We start from the raw sequence: 22209 nt of genomic DNA, 5'->3' as shown, positions 1-22209 counted from the left end.
GTGTTGACATTCATTTATAGTTACTTTTCTGCTGGAGCCCACCAGCATGTTATATGTTGTGGTGGAACAGTGTTCATGATGGATGAAGCCCTTCTAGTAATAAGCTCTTCTGAACAGGATTCAAGTTACTCATTACAAAGAGTTGACAGTAAAGATGCATTGTGTTTTCATGCTTAATTAATATCAATATTTGTAACTCTTCATGAAGCTCTAATTCTGAGAACAATTCTTCTGATCTCCCATAAGGAAATTGCGCTCAGAATATTTGCTCAATATCCCAACACATTCTTGTTTGATTTTTTAGACTCAGTCCATTTAGTCATTTCTAAGAAGAAATAAAGGTCATTTTATCTAAGTTCAAACACAACCCACGGGTGTGTGTGTGTGTGTGTGTGTATGTGTATTTCTCCTGAAAAATAGAGGTAGTTGATTATACTCAATTCCTCAGCCACTTAGTCTAGAATAATAGATTTTAGTGGGTTTTTTTGGCAATGAGAGTAAATGATTTATAATGTATAAAATATTGAAGGTAAATACAAACAAGGTAGTATTGTATAATAAAAGGAATACTGAACTTAGGATCCAAGAGACCTTGGATGTGTGCTGGAATGGAAGGAGCTTTAGCTGAATCATCAGAAGCCCTGGGTTCTAGTCTTAGATCTGCCAAAAGGTAGTTGAATGACTTTGGCCATGATTTCAACCTTGTAAGCATCAGTTTCCTCATTTGTAGGATGAAGGATTTGAATTAAATAGTCACTAGGGCCCCTTCCAACTCAAAAAAATGTTGATTTTACTAAATATAAATGATTTGGATTTTTCTAAATGTCAAATATTTATATAGAAATATTTGAGAATGATAGCAAATAATTGCACACATTCTAAATATTGAAAATATCTAGATTTAGTTGAACAGTTTAAAACTAGATACAACCAAGATGAATCATGTGCCTTTAAGAACATTAGACAAAATTTTATTTAGATCATTTGGCAAAATGCAGCTTTCCTGATTTGACATGAGATTCATTTATCTAAAGGGTTTAGTATATAGGGTTCTATAAAATATGGATTTGTTGAATACAGCACCAACTATAACTTCAGGCAATATGTTCCAATGAACTTTACATAACCCCTTGATACCAACAAAGGAATTAGTTGTAAAATTTCCCAGTTGGCTTCTTACTTTCATGTTCAGCCAGCGATAACACCGACAAAACTGAAATACTAAGAGATCACTTTTTAAAAATTAAACCCTAGGATCAGTCTGAAATCTCCTATGGGAATGTGTTTCATTGCAGAGATGATTAATAGAACCTCTTAAGTGACAGAATATTCACCAGGAAGTTTTCACTAAATGAAATATTGATTTAGCCCTTCAGTAGGAGAAGCCCAGCTGGAAAAACTAGTGGTGAGATCCCATAACATTAAGATATTTCACTTTTTGCATTAATCAACTTGATTCGGCACTTTCTTATGTACCATTATTCAACATTGACGTTTACAATTCTTCACTATAAACTCAAGGTCAATCCACGCAGTACTATCCTAATATATCAAATGCAGTCAGATCAGATAGTATTACCTTGGCATTAACAGGAAGTAGAAAGAGGAAAGTGTTTTAACAGAATTCACTAACACCACTATTGAAATGAATTTTACAAATTTGAGATTTTAAAATAATCATAGACATATAAATTTGATGATTTTTTCTTTTTTATTAAAATAAACATTTTTTTTCATATTAAAAAAGCAAACTGACATAAGGATGACTTGACAATGTTTTAAATATAAGATGGGAAAATGTCCAGAGTACCTAGACATCTGAAAATTGAACAAATACTAGAGCTCCCAGGTTAAGGAGAATCTCCAAGCTGCCAGATAGAAGCAGTTCAAATATTGTGGAGCTACAGTCAGATTACACAGGATTTAGCAACTTCCACATTAAAGAACTGGAGGGCTTGGAATATGATATTCCAGAAGGTGAAGGAGTTGGGATTACAACCAAGAATCACCTACTCAGCAAAACTGAGTATAATCCTTCAGGGAAAAAAGATATTTAATGAAAAAGAGAATGTTCAAGCATTCCTAATTAAAAGAGCAGAGCTGAATAAAAAAAAATGATCTTTAAATACAAGACTCAAGGGAAACATAAAAAGGTAAAAAAAAGGAAACAAGAAAGAGAAAACATGAGACTCAAAAAGGTTAAACTGTTCATATTCCCATATGGTGAGATAACATTTGTAACTCTTAAGAACTTTGTTACTAAAAGGGCAATTAGGAAGAGTATATGTAGATAGAGGGTATGAATATAAGGTAACTTTGATGGGAGGATACCCCCCAAAAAAACAAAATAAAGGGGTCAGAAAGAAGATTGTGCTGGGAGAACAGGAAGGGAGGGAGATAGAATTGGGGTAAAATATCTCACGTAAAAGAGGTGTGAAGGAGCTGTTATAATGGTGGGGAAGATGGAGAAAGCTTGAACCTAATTCTCATCCGAATTGGTTCAAAGAGGAAATAACATACATACTCAGTTGTATACAGAAATCTATCTTAACCTATAGGGAAGTAAAAAGAAATGGGGATAAGAAAAAGAGGAGGACTGATAGAAAGGAAGGTGGATTGTGGGAGGTGGTGATCAGAAATAAAATACTTGTGAGGAGGGATGGGGTGAAGGTAAGAGAGTGAAGGAGGGAAAAATAGAATGGAGTAGTTTTCATAACTATAAATGTGAATGGGATGAACTCATAACATGTAAGTGGATAACAGAATGGATTAAAAACCAGAATCCTACAATATGTTGTTTAAAAGAAACATAAAAACACACAGAGTAAAGGTAAGGGGCTGGAGCAGAATCTGTTATCCTTCAGCTGAAGCAAAAAAAAAAAAAAGCAGCAGTAGTAATCATGATCTCAGACAAAGCAAAAGCAAAAATCTAATTAAAAGAGATAAGGACCCTATACCATGATGAAAGGTACCATAGACAATGAAATAGTATCAATACTAAATGCATGCACCAAATGGTATAGCATCTAAAATTTTGAAGGAGAAGTTGATTGAGTTACAGGATGAAATAGACAATAAAACTATACTAGTGGTGTACCTCAACTTTTACCTCTCAGAACTAGACAAATCTCACCAAAAAATAAAGAAAAAAGTTAAAGAGGTGAATAGAATTCAGAAGAAATTTAAATACGATAGATCTCTGGAGAAAGCCAAATGGGAAAAGAATGGAGTATACCTTTTTCCTCAGTAGTACATAGCACCTACACAAAAATTGACCATGCATTAGGGCACAAAAATCTCACAACTAAATGCAGAAGAGCACAAATATAAATTATATATATTAATAATATATTATTATACATTATAATATATAAATAATTATATATTAATATATAATGTATAAATATGATATATTTGTATATGTACATATAAATACATTCTTTTCAGATCATAATGCAATAAAAATTACATTCAGTAATGTGCAGTGGAAAAATAAATTTAAAATTATTTGAAACTTAATAATCTAATCCTAAAAAATAAGTAGACCAGATAACAAATCATAGAAATAATTGATAATTTAGTCAAAGAGAATGACAACAATGACACATCACATACCAAAATTTGTATGGTGCAGCCAAAGCAGTACTCAAGGAAAAATTTGTATCTCTAATTGCTTACATCAATAAAATAAAGAAAAATCAAATCAATGAATTAGATATACAACTAAAAAAAACTAGAAAAAGAACAAATTAAAAATCCCCAATTAAACACCAACTTGGAAATCCTTAAAATTAAAGGATAGATAATAAAATTGAAAGAAAACCATTGAACAAATAAATAAAACTAGAAGTGGTTTTTACATTAAAAAAACAATGAAATAGATAAACCATTGGTTAACTTGATTAAAAAAAAAAGGAAGAAGACAACCAAATTACCAGTGTTGAAAATGAAAGGGATGAATTCACCACCAATGAAGACGAAATTAAAATATTATTAGGAGCTATTTTGCCCAATTATATACCAATAAATTTGATAATCTAAATGAAATGGATGAATATCTAAAAAATATAAATTACATAGATCAATAGAAGAGGGAATAGCATACTTAATACAATCTTAGAAAAAGAAATTGAATAAGCCATTAGTGATCCTTCCTAAGAAAAAATCCCTAGTACCATATAGATTAACAAGTGTATTCTACCAAACATTTAAAGAACATTTAAACCCGATACTACATACACTATTTGGAAAACTAGGTGAAGGAGGAGTCCTACCAAATTCCTTTTACAACACATAAAAAAATCTTGATGCCTAAATCAGGAAGAGCAAAAACAGAAAAAGATTTTTGACCAATTTCCCTAATGAATATTGATTCAAAATTTTAAAATAAAATACTAGTAAGATGATTACAGCAATTTATCACAAGGATCACACACTATGATCAGGTGGGATTTATATAAGGAATGCAGGGCTGGTTCAATATTAGAAAAACTATCAGCATAATTGACTGTATCAATAACAAAACCAACAGAAATCATATTGTCTCAATAGATGCAGAAAAAAGACTTTTACAAACTACCATACTCATTCTCATTAAAAAAAAACACTAGAGAGCATAAGAATAAATGGATCTTACCTTAAAATGATAATTATATTTATCTAAAACCATCAGCAAGCATTATCTATAATGGGGATAAGCTAGAAGCCTTCCCAGTACAATCAGGGATGAAGCAAGGATGCCATTAGCACCATTATTATTCAATAATGTACTGAAAATGTTAGCCATAGCAATAAGAGAAGGAAAAGAAATTGAAGGAATTAGAATAGGTAACGAGTAAACAAAATTATCACTCTTTGCAAATGATATGATGGTATACCTAGAGAATCCTAGAGAATCAACTAAAAAACTAGTGGAAATAATTAACAACTTTAGTAAAGTTGCAGGATAAAAAATAAACCCACATAAATCATCAGCATTTCTATATATTACCAACAAAGTCTAGCAGCAAGAGTCAGAAAGAGGAAATTCCATTTAAAATAACTACAGGCAATATAAAATAATGGAGTGTGTCTACCTGCCAAGACAAACCCAGGAACTATATGAACACAATTACAAAACACTTTTCACACAAATAAAGTCAGATCCAACCATTTGAAAAAAAATATTAATTGCTCATGGACAGACTAAGCCAATAGAATAAAAGTGATAATTCTGTCTAAGTTGATTTACTTTTTCAGTGTCGTACCAATCAAACTATGAAAAATATTTTACAGACCTAGAAAAAATAGCAAAATTCATCCAGAAGAACAAAAGGTCAAAAATATAAATGGAATAAATGAAAAAAAAATGCAAAGGAAAGTGGTCTAGATAAAGCAGATCTCAAACTATATTTTAAAGCAATAATTATCAAAACAATCTGGTATTGGCTAAGAAAGACTGGTGGATCATTGGAATTGATTAAGTACATGTAATAAATGACCATAGTTATCCAGTATACAGTAAATCCGAAGACCCAAGTTTTTGGGACAAAATGTCATTATTTGACAAAAACTGCTTGGAAAACTGGAAAACAGTATGGCAGAAAGTAGGTATCGAGCAACATCTCACAACATATATCTAGATAAGGTCAAAATGGATACACGATTTACATATAAAGCGTGACACCATAAGCAGATTAGGAGAACATGGAATAGTTTACCTTTCAGATCTATGGAGAAGGAAGAATTTATGACCAAACTAGATATAGAAAACATTACAAAATGTAAGATAAATAATTTTGATTATATAAAATTTAAAAAAGGTTTTTTTCACAAACAAAACCAATGCAAACAAAATTATAAGGAAAGTAGAAAACGGATAAAATTTTTGCAGCAAGCATCTCTGATAAAAAGGCCTCATTTCTCAAATATATAGAGAACTGAGTCTAATTTATGAGAATGCAAGTGATTCCCCAATTGATACATGGTCAAAGGATATGAACAGGCAGTGTTCAGGCAAAGAAATCAAAGCTATATGTAGTTGTATGAAAAAAATGTTCTAAATCACTATTGATTAGAGAAATTAAAATTAAAACAACTCCAAGGTACCACCTCTTACCTATCAGATTGGCTAATTGACAAAAAAGAAAAATGTTGGATGTTGGAGGGAATGTGGGAAAACTGGGACAATAATGCACTCTGAGTGGAATTGAAAAGTGATCCAACCATTCTGGAGAGCAATTTGGAACTATACCTAAAGGGCTATGAGACTATGCATACCTTTTTGAGGTGAAGAGATTACCAAATGAGACAACAGTATAAAATGAAAAGACTAGAAGGTCCAACAAAAGTGCCTTTAAGAGACACCCACATTTGATGATCTTGACTTGGATGAAGAATCAACAAAGAAGACTGAGAAGGTATCATCAGAGAACCAGGAGAAGGTGATCAACAGTGGCAGATGTTACAGAGAGGTCAAGAAGCATGACAGTTGAGAACAGCTTGGCAATTAGGATATTGGTAAAGGAGAGGTGGTTTCAGTTGAGTGATGAGGTCAGAAAGCAGATTGCAGAGAATTTAGAGGAGAGTGAGAAAAGAGGAAATGGTAGCACTTTTAGCATGGCTTCCTCTAATTTGTAATCTGAAGTATTCTAATATGTATTATAATTCTTGTGTTTAAGTATTGAAGCTTGAGGGAATAACTACCCCAGGTTTAAAGTACTCTATGACTCCATAGTCAGATAATGAACTACTTTAATAAAATGTAAGTAAGAAACATAGCAATAACCTAATGTCTCTCGTAAGTCTGGACCCACAACCTCACACATCTTCAGTGGGAATGAACAAATGTAAAGGATATATGTGGAAATCTACACAAAGGGAATATATGTGGCCAGGTAACCCTGTAGAGAGGCAACAGGGCCACTAATGTCATCTGCTTTTATTTTTCTCCACTAGACATAGAATCTCTGTTGGACACATAGTTTCTGTTGGACATGGACAAACACAGCCTGACTGGCCACATACCAATGGAACTTTATTCTACTTCCAGCTTCTAGCACAACTGAAAACTTTGGCTGTCTCTTCCTCATGAGGAGAGTGGGCTTTTCCATGATCTCTGAGTTAATAGTAATTTTTTTCTTGGCTTTTGGCTCTCTCAGAAAAGCTATGTTGCTCACCTTGATCCAGGAAAAAAAAAAGCCTTCCATTTCTTATGCCCTTCAGGGTCTTGGCTAGGTCACTCATTTTCAAGCAACCTTAGGTACCAAATTCTTTAGAACAAAGGACAGGAACCTCATAGCTAGCTAGTACCTTTCTCTTTGGACTAAATTTCAAGGTTACTGAGCTTAGGAATCTTTGTAGGTGACCTGAGTCTATTTCATAGTGAACCTTCCCTATACTGTATCTCTGAAGTATAGAACATAGTCATTTAATAGCTATTTTACATCCTATCTACCATATATCTCTAGGGCTCAGAATTCCCCAGTTTTCCCACCCTAAATCTCTTCAGTTCTTTCATGTAGATGAATGAATGGGGAAAAATTTCACACACAAAGCTAGGTGGGAGGAGGTAATTGTGTCTCCTGTCCTGTTAAGCTACACCCCTGCCTCTCATAAGATGCATCTGACCTCCCACAAAATGCCTAAAAGAAGTTTTGAGACTACCCTCACATGAGCAAATACTAGTACCAAAGTATATACAAATATTAATGGTCTCATTGTTGAATTTACAGGTCACATCAGCATTTCAGTTTTATTGATCCCCTTCTAAGGGCTTGACATTTCTGCTTTCTAAATAAGTTAAAATTTTTTTGAGAGTTCTACAGTTATTTCCCTCTCTAATAACTAGTTTGCTTTAAAATCAAACTATTAGCTTTTAACATTAGCTTGCAAGAGATAACTTTCTGATTTTAGCTGTCTGCATGGCTTCCACCAATGCAACATCAGATATACTCAGCCATGTTATGATCCCTTCTTTACAAGTCACAAAACCTTGATTTGCACTCCAGTTACATACTGACCCTCAATTGCTACTAATATTGTTGAAAATAGCCTCAGAAACTTATATTACAATTTTGTACTAACCAGACCCTAAAAATGGTTTGGGTACATAAACAAATATTTATGGGCAGCTAAGTAGCTCAGTGGATAGACTGTTGGGCCTGGAGTCAGGAAGACCTGCATTCAGATCCAGCCTCAGACACTTAATAGCTGTGTGATTCTGGGCAAATCATGTAATTCCACTTGCTTCACTTTTCTCATTTGTAAAATGAGCTAGAGAAGGAAATGGCAAACCACTCCAGTATTTCTAACAAGAAAATGCCAAAAGGGATCATGAAGAGTTAGACATGACTGTAAACAACTAAATAACAGCAACAACAAATCTGGACTTGAAGTCAGGAAGACCTGAGTTCAAATTTGGCCTCAAACACTTGCTAGCTGTATGACCCTGAGCAATTCACTTAACCTGTGCCTCAGTTTCTGGGGATAACAATGCCATCTACCGTCTATTGGTTGTTGAAAAATCAAATGAGATAATAATTTTAAAGCACTTACCCCAGTGCTTCACACACGGTAAGTACTGTAAAAATGTTAGCTGTTATTAGCTTTTATTTTTTTAATTGGTTGAGATGTCAGTCACCATTAATTAGGTCAAGCTGTAATGGTGATTGTCATAATGTCATTGTCTTAGGCTGCCTGATAACTCAGCCAATCAGTGATGCGTAATAGATGAAAGGTAGAGAATTCTGGATATATCTATTTCCTCTCCTCACCTGGATCTATCTACTCTCTTCTCTCTCCCTTCATGGATTTAAAGCATTACTTTCTGCAGCGTAAGTATGCAGAGGTTTCATTGTTGGTCTGGAAGCACCAGTGTCCAAATTCTTAAACAGCTTCTTGGTGTCTGTCTCACTAACCTGAAATAACTAAGGGTGACAGAAGTGGAACACTTCTAGCAGGGGTGGGTGGGGGCCTCTGTTGTTCTCAAGTGGCGCATGCCCCCAAATGACCCAGTGTGATTAAGGCCTGAGATAACCCCAAGCTGCTTATGTTTCTTTATATTTATACATAATTTTGGATTTGCTTCTTCCTTGGTCACAGTTCTACTTGTTACCGATGTGACCTCTGGCAAGTCAACATTCACTTCTCTGGACTTGTTTCCACATCTATAAAATGAAGGGGTTGGATCATTAGGTATTCTCTAAGGCTCCATCCAGCTCCAAGACCTATAATCCCACCACCCCAGCTTTCTGGCCTACCCCTAGAATGCTTCATATCCTTAATTAGGTCCCTACCTTATTACTTCATGGATCTTTGATTTCTTCAGTGGTGATGGTTCCTTGAAACTGGTAGATATTACAATTGCTTTGTATCTTAGTAGATAGTCTATAAGAATTGCTGTTATCAAAAATTTCATCACCCTCTGGGCAAACTGATAGTGAGTCTCTTTGCCCTTAGTGTGATTTGTTCTTAGAAAACAGAGTTCATTTCTTATCCCTTACTTAAAATCTTTCTGTCTTGGTGTAGTACTTAGAACTTGTGCTCCATAACTTGTCTTCTAGAGCAAAGGATCACCATGCTGCAATAAAGTATCATTAACAAGACTATAAGAAAGACTTACACAGATACCTTTATTTGGGATTACTTAATTTTAGTGTCTTCCTGCAAGCCCCTATCCCTCAATATTTCTTCTCAGAACTGAAAAAGAGGGAAAAAATGCAAGACTTTTTCCCCCTCTGATTTGTCCCAACTCTGGTATTTTCCTTTCCTAAAGTCTCAGAGTTCTGCTTTTTCTATGGTGATCTAATATATCTGTGAATTAGAAAATATAATTGAGCAACATTTTCTAATCTCCAAATATTCTTGGCAATGGAAATTTTTCATTATTAGTTTTAGCTGTTGCTTTTGGGGCATTATCTAAAGATAAGTTCCTTTGGCACATGTTGAGAGGCTTTTAATAGCTCTGATACTATAGATAAGCAGTGAATTTATACAATCTCTTTCCATGGTGACATGTGTAATTGAAGAGAAAAACATGACCTGAATTTATTGAGCAACCAGGAGAGTGAAGGTCCCAAGATCATGTCACATTATTTTGTATATACTTGTATATGTACATTTTGTCTTCCCTGATAGAACATCAGCTCCTTAAGAGAAGAAGCCATTTGATTCATAGTGTGGTGCCTGGCATATGCTGGTAATTGCCTGCTGATTGATTGGTTGAAGGCACTGGAGATAGTGAACCTAGAAAAGAGTCAAGGGGCCATGACAGTTGTTGTTACTTGAAGAATTGTCACATAGAAGAAGCATTAGACTTGTTCCACTTGACCCAAGTGGCCAGAACTAGGAGCAGTGGGTGGAAGTTGCAAAGGCACAAATTTAGGCTCCATGTAAGGAAAAAACTACCAAAAAATAGAACTCTCCAAAACTGTAATGGGCTATTTAGGAAAGTGCAAGTTTCCTTATCAGTAGCACTAAGCTGCTAGGTGGCACCATAGTGTATAGAGTGCTGGGTCTGAAGTCAGGAAGACTCATCTTGAGTTCAAATGCGAACTCGGACACTTACTAGTAGTGTGACCCTGGCCAAGTCACTTTGCCCTGTTTGCCTCACTTTCCTCATCTGTAAAAATGATCTGGAGAAAGAAATGGCAAACCACTCCAGTATCTTTGCCAAGAAAACCCCAAATGGGGCCACAAAGAGTCAGACACAACTGAAAACGACTGAAGAGCAGCAAAGAATATTCAAGAAAAGGTTGCATGACATATTTCTGAGATATTATGTTGATGGAATTTTTCTCCAGGTACAGGATGAACTAGACTTGAGGTCTCTTCTAACTCTGAAATTCAATGATTAGCAACAGTGATGCTTGGTGACCAACAATGCCCCAAACAGGCCTGGGAAAGACCATAATTTAGAAAGGCCAAGCTCATCCCCTGTATCCCAGACCATCATCACCAGTTTCTTGATTTTTTTTAATGTTCCTAAAATTGAATGTTTTTAAACAGTTTATTAATTTTTAGTTTTCAACATTCACTTTTGTAAGATTTTGAGTTTTAAATTTTCTCCCCTTCCTTATCCTCCCCCTCTCCAAGATGGCATGCAATCTGATATAGGCTCTACTTATACATTCATATTAAGCATATTTTAACATTAGTCATGATGTAAAGAAGAATTAGAACCAATAGGAGGAACCACAAGAAAGAAGAATTAAAACAAAACAACAAAAGAAAAGGAGAGCAAATAGTATACTTCTACATTCGAATTCCATAATTCTTTCTCAGGATGTTGATAGCTTTTTCCATCATGGGTCTTTTGAAGTTGTCTTAGATCCTTGCATTGCTGAGAAGAGCTCAGTCTATCAAAGTCAGTCATTGCGTAATGTGGCTGTTACTCTGTATAATGTTCTCCTGGTTCTGCTCACTTCACTCAGCATCAGTTCATATAAGTCTTTCCAAGTTTTTCTGAAGTCTTCCTGCTCATCATTTCTTATAGCACAATAGTATTCCATTACATTCATATACAACAGCTTGTTCAGTCATTCCCAAATTGGTGGACAATCCCCTCAATTTCAAATTCTTGGACACCACAAAAAGAGCCGCTATAAATATTTTTGTACATGTGGGTCCTTATTTTTCTTATCTCTTTGGGATACAGATCTAAAAGTGGTATTACTGGGTTAAAGCTTATGAAGTGTTATAGCCCTTTCGGTATAGTTTCAAATTGCTCTCCAGAATGGTTAGATCAGTTCACAACTCCACCAATAATACATTCCAATTTTCCCAATATTTATCATTTATCATTTTCCTGTTTTGTCATGTTAGCCAATCTGATTAGTGTGATGTGATACCTCAGAGTTGTTTTGATTTGTATTTCTCTAATCAATAGTGATTTAAAGCATTTTTTCATATGACTATGGATAGCTTTAATTTCTTCCTCTGAAAACTGCCTGTTCATATCCTTTGAGCGTTATCAATTGAGGAATGACTTGTATTCTTGTAAATTTGACTCAGTTCTCTATATGTTTTAGAAATGAGGCCTTTATCAGAGACACTCGTTGTAAAAATTGTTTCCCAGCTTTCTGTTTCCCTTCTAATCTTTGTTGCATTGGCTTTGATTGTGCAAAAGCTTTTCAATTTATTGTAATCAAAGTCATCCATTTTGTATTTCATAGTGTTCTCTACCTCTTGTTTGACCATAAATTCTTCCCCTCTCCATAGATCTGATAGGCAAACTATTCCTTCCTCTCCTAATTTGCTTATAGTATCCATCTTTATATCTAAATCATGTACCCATTTTGATTTTATCTTGGTGTAGGGTGTAAGATGTTGGGCCATGCCTATTTTCTGCCATGCTATTTTCCAATTTTCCCAGCAGTTTTTGTTAAATAGTGAGTTCTTATTCCAGAAGCTGAAGTCTTTGTATTTATCAAATAGTAGATTATTATAGTCATTGACTGTTGTGTCTTGCATACCTAGACTATTCCGTTGATCTGCTACTCTGTTTCTTAGCCAGTACCAAGTTTGATGATTGCTGCTTTATAATACAATTTAAGATTTGGTACAGCTAGACCACCTTCTTTTGCGTTTCTTTTTATTAGTTCCCTTGATATTCTGGACCTTTTGTTCTTTCAGATGAATTTTGTTATTGTTTTTTCTAGCTCTATAAAATAATTTCTGGTAGTTTGGTGTGGCACTGAATAAGTAAATTAATTTAGGTAGAATTGTAATTTTTATTATATTAGCTCGGCCTACCCATGAGCAACTGATATTTTTACAATTATTTAGATCTGACTCTATTTGTGTGAAAAATGTTTTATAATTGTGTTCATATAATTCCTGAGTTTGTTTTGGCAGATAGACTCCAAATATTTTATAATGTCTACTGTAAATTTTTAATAGAATTTCTCTTTCTATCTCTTGCCATTGGGCTTTGTTGGTAATATATAGAAATGCCAATGATTTATGTGGGTTTATTTTATATCCTGCAACTTTACTAAATTTGTTTATTATTTCAAATAATTTTTTATTTGATTCTCTAGGATTCTCTAAGTATGCTATCATATCATCTGCAAAGAGTGGTAGCTTTGTTTCTTCTTTGCCTATTCTAATTCCTTCAATGTCTTTTTCTTCTCTTATTGCTAAAGCTAGCATTTGTAGTACAATATTGGATAACAGTGGTGATAATGTATATCCTTGTTTCACCCCCGATCTTACTGGAAATGCTTCTAGCTTATCCCCATTACATATAATGCTTGCTGATGGTTTTAGATAAATATTATCTATCATTTTAGGGAAAACTCCATTTATTCCTATGCTCTCTGGTGGTTTTAATAGGAATGGGTGTTTTATTTTGCCAAAAGCTTTTTCTGCATCTGCTGAGATAATCATGTGATTTCTGTTAGTTTTGTTATTGATATGGTCAATTATGTTGATAGTTTTCCTAATATTGAACCAGTCCTGCATTCTTGGTAAATAAATCCTACCTGGTCATAGTTATTATCCTCAAGATAAGTTGCTGTAATCTCTTTGCTAATATTTTATTTAGAATTTTTGTGTCTATATTCATTAGGGAAATTCATCTGTAACTTTTTTTTCCTCTGTTGTAGGCTCTTCCCAGTTTAGGTATCAGCATGATACTTGTATCATAAAAAGAATTTGGTAGGACTCCTTCTTTACCTATTTTCCCAAATAGTTTATATAGTATTGTAATTAGTTGTTCGTTAAATGTTTGATAGAATTCACTTGTAAATCCATCTGGCCCTGGAGATTTTTTTTTCTTAGGGAATTCATTGATGGCTTGTTTGATTTGTTTTTCTGAAATGGGGTTATTTAAGTATTTTATTTCCTCTTCCATTAATCTGGACAATTTATATTTTTGTAAATATTCATCCATTTCACTAAGATTGTCAAACTTATTAGCATACAGTTGGGCAAAATAAGTCCTAATTATTGTTTTAATTTCCTCTTCATTGGTGGTGAATTCACCCTTTTCATTTTTTATGCTGGTAATTTGGTTTTCTTCTTTCTTTTTTTAATCAAATTAACCAAAGGTTTATCTATTTTATTGGTTTTTTCGTAAAACCAGCTCTTAGTTTTATTTATTAGTTCTATAGTTTTCTTAATTTCAATTTTATTAATGTTCTTTTGGCTTTCAGAACTTCTAAGTTGGTATTTAATTGGGGATTTTTAATTTGTTCTTTTTCTAGCCTTTTTAGCTGCATGTCCAACTTATTAATCTCTTCTTTCTCTATTTTATTCATGTAAGCATTTAGAGATATCAAACTTCTCCTTAGAACCACTTTCTCTGCATCCTATAAGTTTTGGTATGTTGTCTCATTATTGTCATTCTCTTGGATGAAGTTATCGTTTCTATGATTTGTTGTTTGACCCATTCATTTTTTAAGATTAGATTATGTAGTTTACGATTAATTTTTAGTCTATCTTCCCATGGCCCTGTGTTACATGCAATTTTTATTGAATCATGATTTGAAAAGGATGTTTTTAATATTTCTGCCTTTCTGCATTGGATTGTGAGTTTTTTTTTGCCCTAGTATATGGTCAATTTGTTGTCTTGATTTTGTGGTCAAGTTGTCTTGATTTTTGTCTTGCCACTGGATTTCAAGACTCTGGAGGAAGAAGTGAGGTTTTTGATAACTTTGTGCAGCTCTGCCTCACTTAAGTCCAATTAACATGCCGTATTTCACCACATAATCATCACCACCGCAGTCATCACACCCTCTTTTGTTCTGTTTTGCTTTGTTTTAGTCCAAAAATTGGTTTATACACTTTCATTGTGTAATCATTGCATGGTATAATTTGGTTCAAGATAAACAAAGCAGCAATGCATTCTATATGTGAGCTGGGAGCCTAGAATTTGCAGTGCATGCACATTGTCAGTATTTAATTTTGATGTATATTCACCTGTATTCTGTCCATCCTTATCTTGCACCAAAGACAGTTTAGTAATAAATGATTTTTAAGTAATACCAGCACAATTTAAAAAAAAACTTCACGTGATCATTGCACCCCACTTTTTTGCAAAAAAATTGGCATAAAATCTGCAGCAATTTTAATGTGGTGAAATAAGTACAAATCAAAACCGCCTATGATGTCATTCCTCTTCCAAACAGAGGATGAAGAACAACAATTTCTGCCCCAGCCCAGGACAGCCATTTTGGCATGGATTGCCACAGCAATTGACCTGGTTTCATTTTTTTCTTTTCGCTCCTCTCTTTTTCTCATTCTCTTTTCTTCTATCGAGTTGCTAAGCAATTGGAAAGGATTTTAAAGCTCATAGGATCCTATAGGGATCTATAGCTGGATGGAGACAATTTAGTGCTTTTATTTTCATATAGGGAAACTAAGGCTCAAGGTGGTTAAGTGATTTGCCCAAATGTTTCCTGTTTCAGAACACCCTCAGATGACTGGCATTGTCTTTCCTATGCCTTGTTCCCAACGGCTCTATCAAACCCTCTCTCAGCACAAATTTCTTTTATTAGTGAGCAGGTATAAATCAGTTGTCAATTTGAGTCCAATGATGGGACAATGCCTTTTTGCACTTCTCAAGTGTCATCTGTGAAATGGGAGATTAGCCTGTGAGGTCCCAGGCCTAAGAGCATGCATCGATAGTTTTCTGTCTAGTACCAGTACAACATGTGGAACTTTGGGGAGCAGATTTGTTGCCATGAGTGATAAAGGAATCATTATGGTATGACAAAAAAAGCTTCTTAGTACAGGAGGTGATGAGCTGGAACTGAATCCCTACTTCCTCTGGCACCCCTGCCAAAGCTCCACATGTTGGGTTTGCCCATTATATTTGTTTCTAGGTTTGATGAGTACAGTGTATTTAACCATTACTTCAGTGCTTTGAAGAGGTTTATTTTTATGGGTACTCTTTCCACTAGCATAAAAGAGTGATCCTTCCATGCTGCTCATTCTGTGTGTTTCTTGACTGTGCCTTTAACTACTCTAAAACTGAATCATAAAGTAATACATTTTTTGTCTTCCTCAACTCAAACAATTTCAAATTTGCAAATGTTCTGGTAGAATATAAGCTTCTTGTGGGCAGAGACTATTTTATGTATATCTTTGAATCCCCTAAGAGCCTAGCAGAGTGCTTTAAATATAGTAGGTGCTCATTAATATTTGCTGAATGAAATTGATTTTTTAATTGGATTACCTGAATCAGTGCTCTTGATGAGAATAGGGACAGGGAGCAGTGCCAATCAATACTTTCCAGTAAATAAAGTTCATTCTATATTTATATTGTATAGTTAAAAATGGATAGTTGTAATTTTTTGAAATGTTAAACTATTTTTGCAAAGCTGATGTTTTATTTTGTTATCTTTTTGCTAGGCAGTCCATACTTGAAATCTTACCTACTCTAAGAATTCTCAATGGTGAAACACTAAAATCTGATTCACCCAATCATGAAAGCAACATACCAGAACCAGGCAGTTTTTCAGCAATCTGCCAGACTCAGACCCAGGAATTTAACTTAATAGTTAAAAAATATGTCACCGAAAAAAGGTACGTAACCTAAATTTTAGCATAATTAAATATTAATGTAATTTTAGAACAAATATTTTAATTTAATCCCATCTGCCTGGTTGGGTATAATACCTTTGAAAACTCCCCAGTAAAACTGTGGGATATCAGATAACTTTGAGATCTGCTCTTTGAAATGTAAAATATATTCACTTGGAACAGTGCTTAAATAAAAATACTATACTTTGTATGGAGCTAAGTGCTGCCTTCTTAGAAACAAGTGAATTATGTGGAGGTCTCATTTTTTTCCCCATTTAGTAGCTTCTGAATTTCCCCATCATTTTCATCAAACCAGTTCTGATGTTTGCAAGTATTCTGGCCCAGATGAGAAAATGTGGTGCTGTACCCCAAATCTCTGAAAGCTGCCCACTCCTTTTCTGTTCCACTATTGCCAATAATGTGTTGTTTCAGCTTCCCACACACACAGACCCCCAACCTCAAGTCAGCAACAAACTGTTGAGAACAACAAACACAGAAAAGTGCTCTAATCTGTTGACATTGAGTCTTCTATCTGTTAATACATACCATGAGAAGTCTGACTTGGGTAGGTGCTGATGTCTTTCTTGTCTGCTCATTTTGGGCTTGGAAATTTCAGCTCTGATTTTACTCTCCTGCCTGCTGAAGGGATAGGAAAGGGGAAAAAAGAGAACAGGAGAAATTGAAGGTAACATATGATCATTCTTTCCTTAGGAAGAAAAATTGACAACTGGTAATAGCTGCTAAGTAGTTATGGTCAGAGTCGGTACTAGAATGAACAGCTATTGAAAAAAATAGCTCCCACCTACATTTTTAATTTCCTAAGGAAAATTTTCCATTCATCCATGACAACTGAATAAATAATTGTTTCCATAACTACTTATTTTGCTTATTATTTCTTTCTTAAAGGAAAACATATTTTTTGTTTATGCTTACCAGATCTAAAATATGGAGACTGATTTTTATTTTAGACTTAAGAATTTCATGATTCAGAAAAAAATTGAGATTATATAAACTATTGTTTCTGTTTTGTTTTCTCTTACTGTTCTTACATTTTGTTTGGATTTAGTGAGATGTTACTATAGATAGTTACTAATAGAACTGTGAAAATAAAAGTAGTAGAGGTATATTCTTAAAAAAACACCATCACCACCACCACCAATAATAATATTGCTTTAAGATTTGCAAAGCACTTTACATACTGTATCTTATTTGATCCTCCCAGCAACCCCTGAGAGGTAGATGCTGTTATTATCCCTCTTTTACAAATGAGGAAACTGAGGCTGAAAAAAGTTAAATTACTTGCCTCTGGTCACATAGTTATCATGTATCTGAGTAGGATTTGAGTACAGGTCTTCTTGACTTCCAAGTCCAGTACTCTATCTACTATACCATCTAGCTATCTAGTAATTATTACTCAATTATGATTCTTTTTCCTATAAATGAGTTTCATAATTTACTCTGCTTTGAGATAAAGTCTAGAAAAAAGAGAGTTTTATATTTGATTAATTTAACTGACATTGCATCCTCAACAAGACCAGAACAATGTATATTGCTAAAAGTCGTTATTTACTAGTCCATGTTTTGCATGTGTTATTACTATTTTCAGACATACTTACTGTACCAAAGAGTTGACGGTTCAGTATCATACAATATTTTAAACTTCAGAAGATACAAGCCAAACATGATTTTAAAGCAACGCTTTTATTTTTATTTGCATTTAAAAACAAATGTATTATTCCAATGTGAACTACTGAACTGTAAAGATATAACTATTCAGAAATAATATTCCACATGTATTTATGCATATATATATATACACACATATATAAGTAGTAAGTATATATGTATGTACGTATTTGTACTTTTTTGCAGGTTAACATGGCTCTTATATAGCATTGAAATTCACAAAAGGCCTTTTTACATGAATAATTTGAAGTGGTAGCAGTTAAGATCAATTATATTATTTAGAAAAATGACAGAAAGATACATCTTTGTTTTTATTTGTTTACTAAGCACGTGGCAATATTCAGTGCATCGCCATAACTGTATCTGATATGCTATAATTCTCATTATCCCTTCCTCATCCCTCCTATGGTTGGAAACATCATTATTAATATAATGGAGCCATTCTGTGCAAAAGGCCTAATAATTAATGTGACATTTGAGTATATACTGAGAAAATCTTTAAAACAAAATATAGCTGATGATTTTACCTGACCTTTTAAAATTTAGTTTGCTTAAATTTGTAAACTTAATATTGTGTTAAAGTATTTGAATTCTATTTTCAAGTAAATTCTCTTTCAAGTGAAAAATGGGAAAAAACCTTTCCCATAACATCAGTCCTTTATTTAAAAGTCCAATAAAAATATTTTGCATGGCAAGATTCAATGTTGGAAGAACTTTCAAGTGTATTTCATAAATAGCTTCTCCAAATTTAGGCAGCAGCAATCCTCATAGGCTTTCTCTCTGCATCTGATGTTTACAGCTGTGAAGGCTTGACTCTTTCTCATTCATTTGTACAAAAAAATACCTAGTGGAGGGAAATGTAGCAAAATAAGACAACTAGACATTTTGTGTCATCTAATCATTTAAAATTATGTAAATGAATATTTTTATTTTTATGAAAAATATCTGTTAAAAAATAACCAAACCGATATAAACTTCTAATAATTAATATCAATGGGAATCATAGTGTTCATTAAACTTACTTAAAATTGTAACATTTTCTTATATTAATTATGATAAAATACTTTTCATACTTTTTCCTTCAGAAATATACACTCCTTGGATGCCATAGATGACTTGTGCTGTTATTTTAATGAGCTAATGAAAATTAGTAGTAAGTACAGAGATGCTCATGAAAATGGAGATTTCAGAATCGTTGATAGAGATGAAGATTTAAATATCAAGAAGAGAGACCAATCAGAAGAACAGCAAGATCATTTGAAACAAGTAGCCAGTAACAGTCCACAGCAAAACAACCTCTCCATTACTGGGGGAAATGAAAATAAACAGGATTTTGTGGAAGCTTCTCAAAAAAGAATTGATCCTGACAACAGTGACTCTGGATCCACTGCATTTTCCATACATGAGCACATAGATAAAATTAATCAAAACCAAAGAGTCCAGAGAAGGAGGAAAGACATCGTGAGCACCAAAATCCATACCAAGAATAGCACTGTCAATGAGCCATTAATTACAAGTGAAATGGAAAAGGATTTCCAACATATTCAGAATGATGCCAAAAAGTAAGATTTATAAACGTAATTTTTCTTCATAGTATCACACTCTTGATTACATTTTATTGTATGATCTTGGGCAAAAGGTACCCTTCTAGTCCTTTTTGGTACAGGTACAGATTTTAAATGACCAGACACCAGACACAGAATCAGGCCTTTCTAACTTTCTTTTCAGAGAAGGCTTATATATTTACTATTTATTCATTGAATTTAATTGAGTCCAAAAATTATTGAATTTTATTACATGTATGTTTGTTTTAATTTCCTTTTTATAAGGGCCAAGTGAATCATGCCAATATGCCTTCTGATTTAACTGCATATATCCTTTTTACTTTTCAGCTGGAGAACTATTTTAGTAACCAAGAATGACATTATGAATGGTTAGATGGTAAATTAGTTTACTTTTTCTGTAGTAAAACATGGTTTTAGCTTTAGTCTAATATATTTCCTTCTGCCTATTGACTCCAATGTCAAGGTTGGGAAGAAGAATAATTGTTTAAGTTAATTTCTCTAAAATAATGGCAGATCGTAACCTCTCTAGGCTTTTACATTCTGTAAGGTTGCTGTTCATGTTTTTCTGTAAATTCTCCATAAAGAATCTACCTGACTCACTGGAGGCTTTCCTTGGTTCTCCTAAGATTTCGTGGATCTGAGCACAATGCTTTGGCTGTCCAGTTATATTTCAGTCTCACTACATGACTTATCCACCTCCTTATGTCAGGCTACACGTATAGGAGATGCTGTTTATATTCTACTTCTTTGGCACAAGTCAAACAAGCATTAATTAATGTCTTCTATACTGTCATAGGGGCAGAGAATACAAAGATGAAAGTAAAACAGCCTCTATCTTTGAGAACCTCACATTTTATCAGAGGAGGCATGTGCATATAGAAATGTATAAAATACAAACAAAACTAATCTGAGGTAGTTTGTGTTGGGGGTGGGGAAGATATTGACCATTGGGGGATGAGGAAAGGTCTCAGGCAGAAGGTGTCACCTGATCTGAGCTAGGAAGGAAACTGGGGATTCTGAGTGGCTTAGATAAGGAGAAAATGCATTCCAGGCATGGTTTGTAAAAAACCAGAGAGACAAAGGACTGAATGTTTCCCCCAAGACAAAGGCAGAAAAGATGTTCCTTCAGCTAAACCGTTGAGTATATGAAGGGATGTCATGTGTCACAAGGCCTAAAAGGTTGGAGCTAGATTGTGAAGGATTTTTAAATGTGAAACAGGGGACTGTGTATTTGATCTTAGACATAATAAAAGGAGGGGCTGGGCATTGTTGAGGAGGGGAGTAACACAGTCAAGCCTTATGCTTCTGTATAATTACTTTTGCAGGCAGCTGTGTGGGAGATAGATTAGAAAGATTAGAAAGAGGAGAGACTAGAAAGATTCATTAAGGAGCTATTGAAATAGTCCCAGGGAGAAGTGTTAAGGCCCGATCTAGGGTGGTAGATATGAGAGGGAAGAGAAAGAGATGCATGTAAAAACCTATTGGGGAGGTGCAGTTAAGTGTTGGCACCTGATTGTATGTATGGGATGAGAGTAAACCAAGAGTCAAGGATGTTTCCAAGGTTTAGAACCTAGGGGAGTAGAAGGATGGTAGATAATATCTGGGGAGAGAAATTGGAAAGCGTAGGAGATGAGTGGATTAGGGGGAAAAGATAAAAGTTCTGCTTTAGTCTTACTGAGTTTAAGATGTCTCCAGGGTAATCCAGTTTGAGATGTTCATTAAGGAGCTGGCAAGCTCCAGGCCTGGAGCTCAGTAGAGGGTTTGGTTTCGATAGCTAGATCTAGGAGTCATGTGCATAAAGATGATAATTAAACCCATGGAAGTTGATGAATTAACCAAGAAAGAGTGTGAAAAGAAAACAGAAGAGGGCCCAGGACAGATCCTTGAGGTCTACTCAAGTTACTGAGCATGGCATGGATGATAATCCAGTAAAGATATAGGCAAGAGGAGAATTGAGAAATAATGGTGTTATGAAAATGCAGAGGAAAGAGAGTAGAGTATTCTGGAGGATATGGAATTCACAAGTACCCAAGGCCTCAGAGAAGTCAAGAAGTATGAGAAAAGAAAAAGCGAGCAGCATTGACAGTTAAGAAATCATGGCGTCTTTGAAGAGAGGAGTATCACTTTGCTGAATGGTTTGGAAGCCAGACAAAGTGAGTAAGGAGAGGAAAAGTGGAGGCAGTGAAAGTAGAGGTTTTTTCTTCTTGTTTGGCTGTGAAAGGATGGAGAAATAACAACAGCTTGAGAGAGAGAAGGAATTTGGTAGATCAGTTAATGGTTTTGTAAGGATCGGGGGTGACTTGAGGTATATTTGTACACAGCAGGGACAGAGCTAATAGATAGGGAGAAATCTAAAATTAGAGATGAAAGAGAATTGTGGGAGCAAACTACCTGAAGAGATTGGGGCAAGGGGGATGGAATCAAGGTTAAGTTCTGAGAGGTTGTCCTTCAG

The 22209-nt window shown here is 34.4% G+C and overlaps 1 protein-coding gene across 1 annotated transcript in view; it reads left to right on the top strand.

The window, feature by feature from the left end:
- The window catches only part of LRRIQ1 (leucine rich repeats and IQ motif containing 1), a 225895-nt gene that overhangs the window by 75037 nt on the left and 128649 nt on the right, over window positions 1-22209 (top strand). The window contains exons 17-18 of the mRNA XM_027842509.1: window positions 16336-16509; window positions 19278-19754. Coding sequence (XP_027698310.1) covers window positions 16336-16509; window positions 19278-19754 — 651 coding nt within the window. The remainder of the gene's footprint in view (window positions 1-16335; window positions 16510-19277; window positions 19755-22209) is intronic.

The sequence above is a fragment of the Vombatus ursinus genome, unplaced genomic scaffold (assembly GCF_900497805.2).
Source record: "Vombatus ursinus unplaced genomic scaffold, bare-nosed wombat genome assembly UNPS02014874.1, whole genome shotgun sequence".
Classification (NCBI taxonomy): Eukaryota; Metazoa; Chordata; class Mammalia; order Diprotodontia; family Vombatidae; genus Vombatus; species Vombatus ursinus.
The sequence above is the reverse complement of the archived record's forward strand: the minus strand, read 5'-3'. Positions and strand labels throughout refer to the sequence as shown.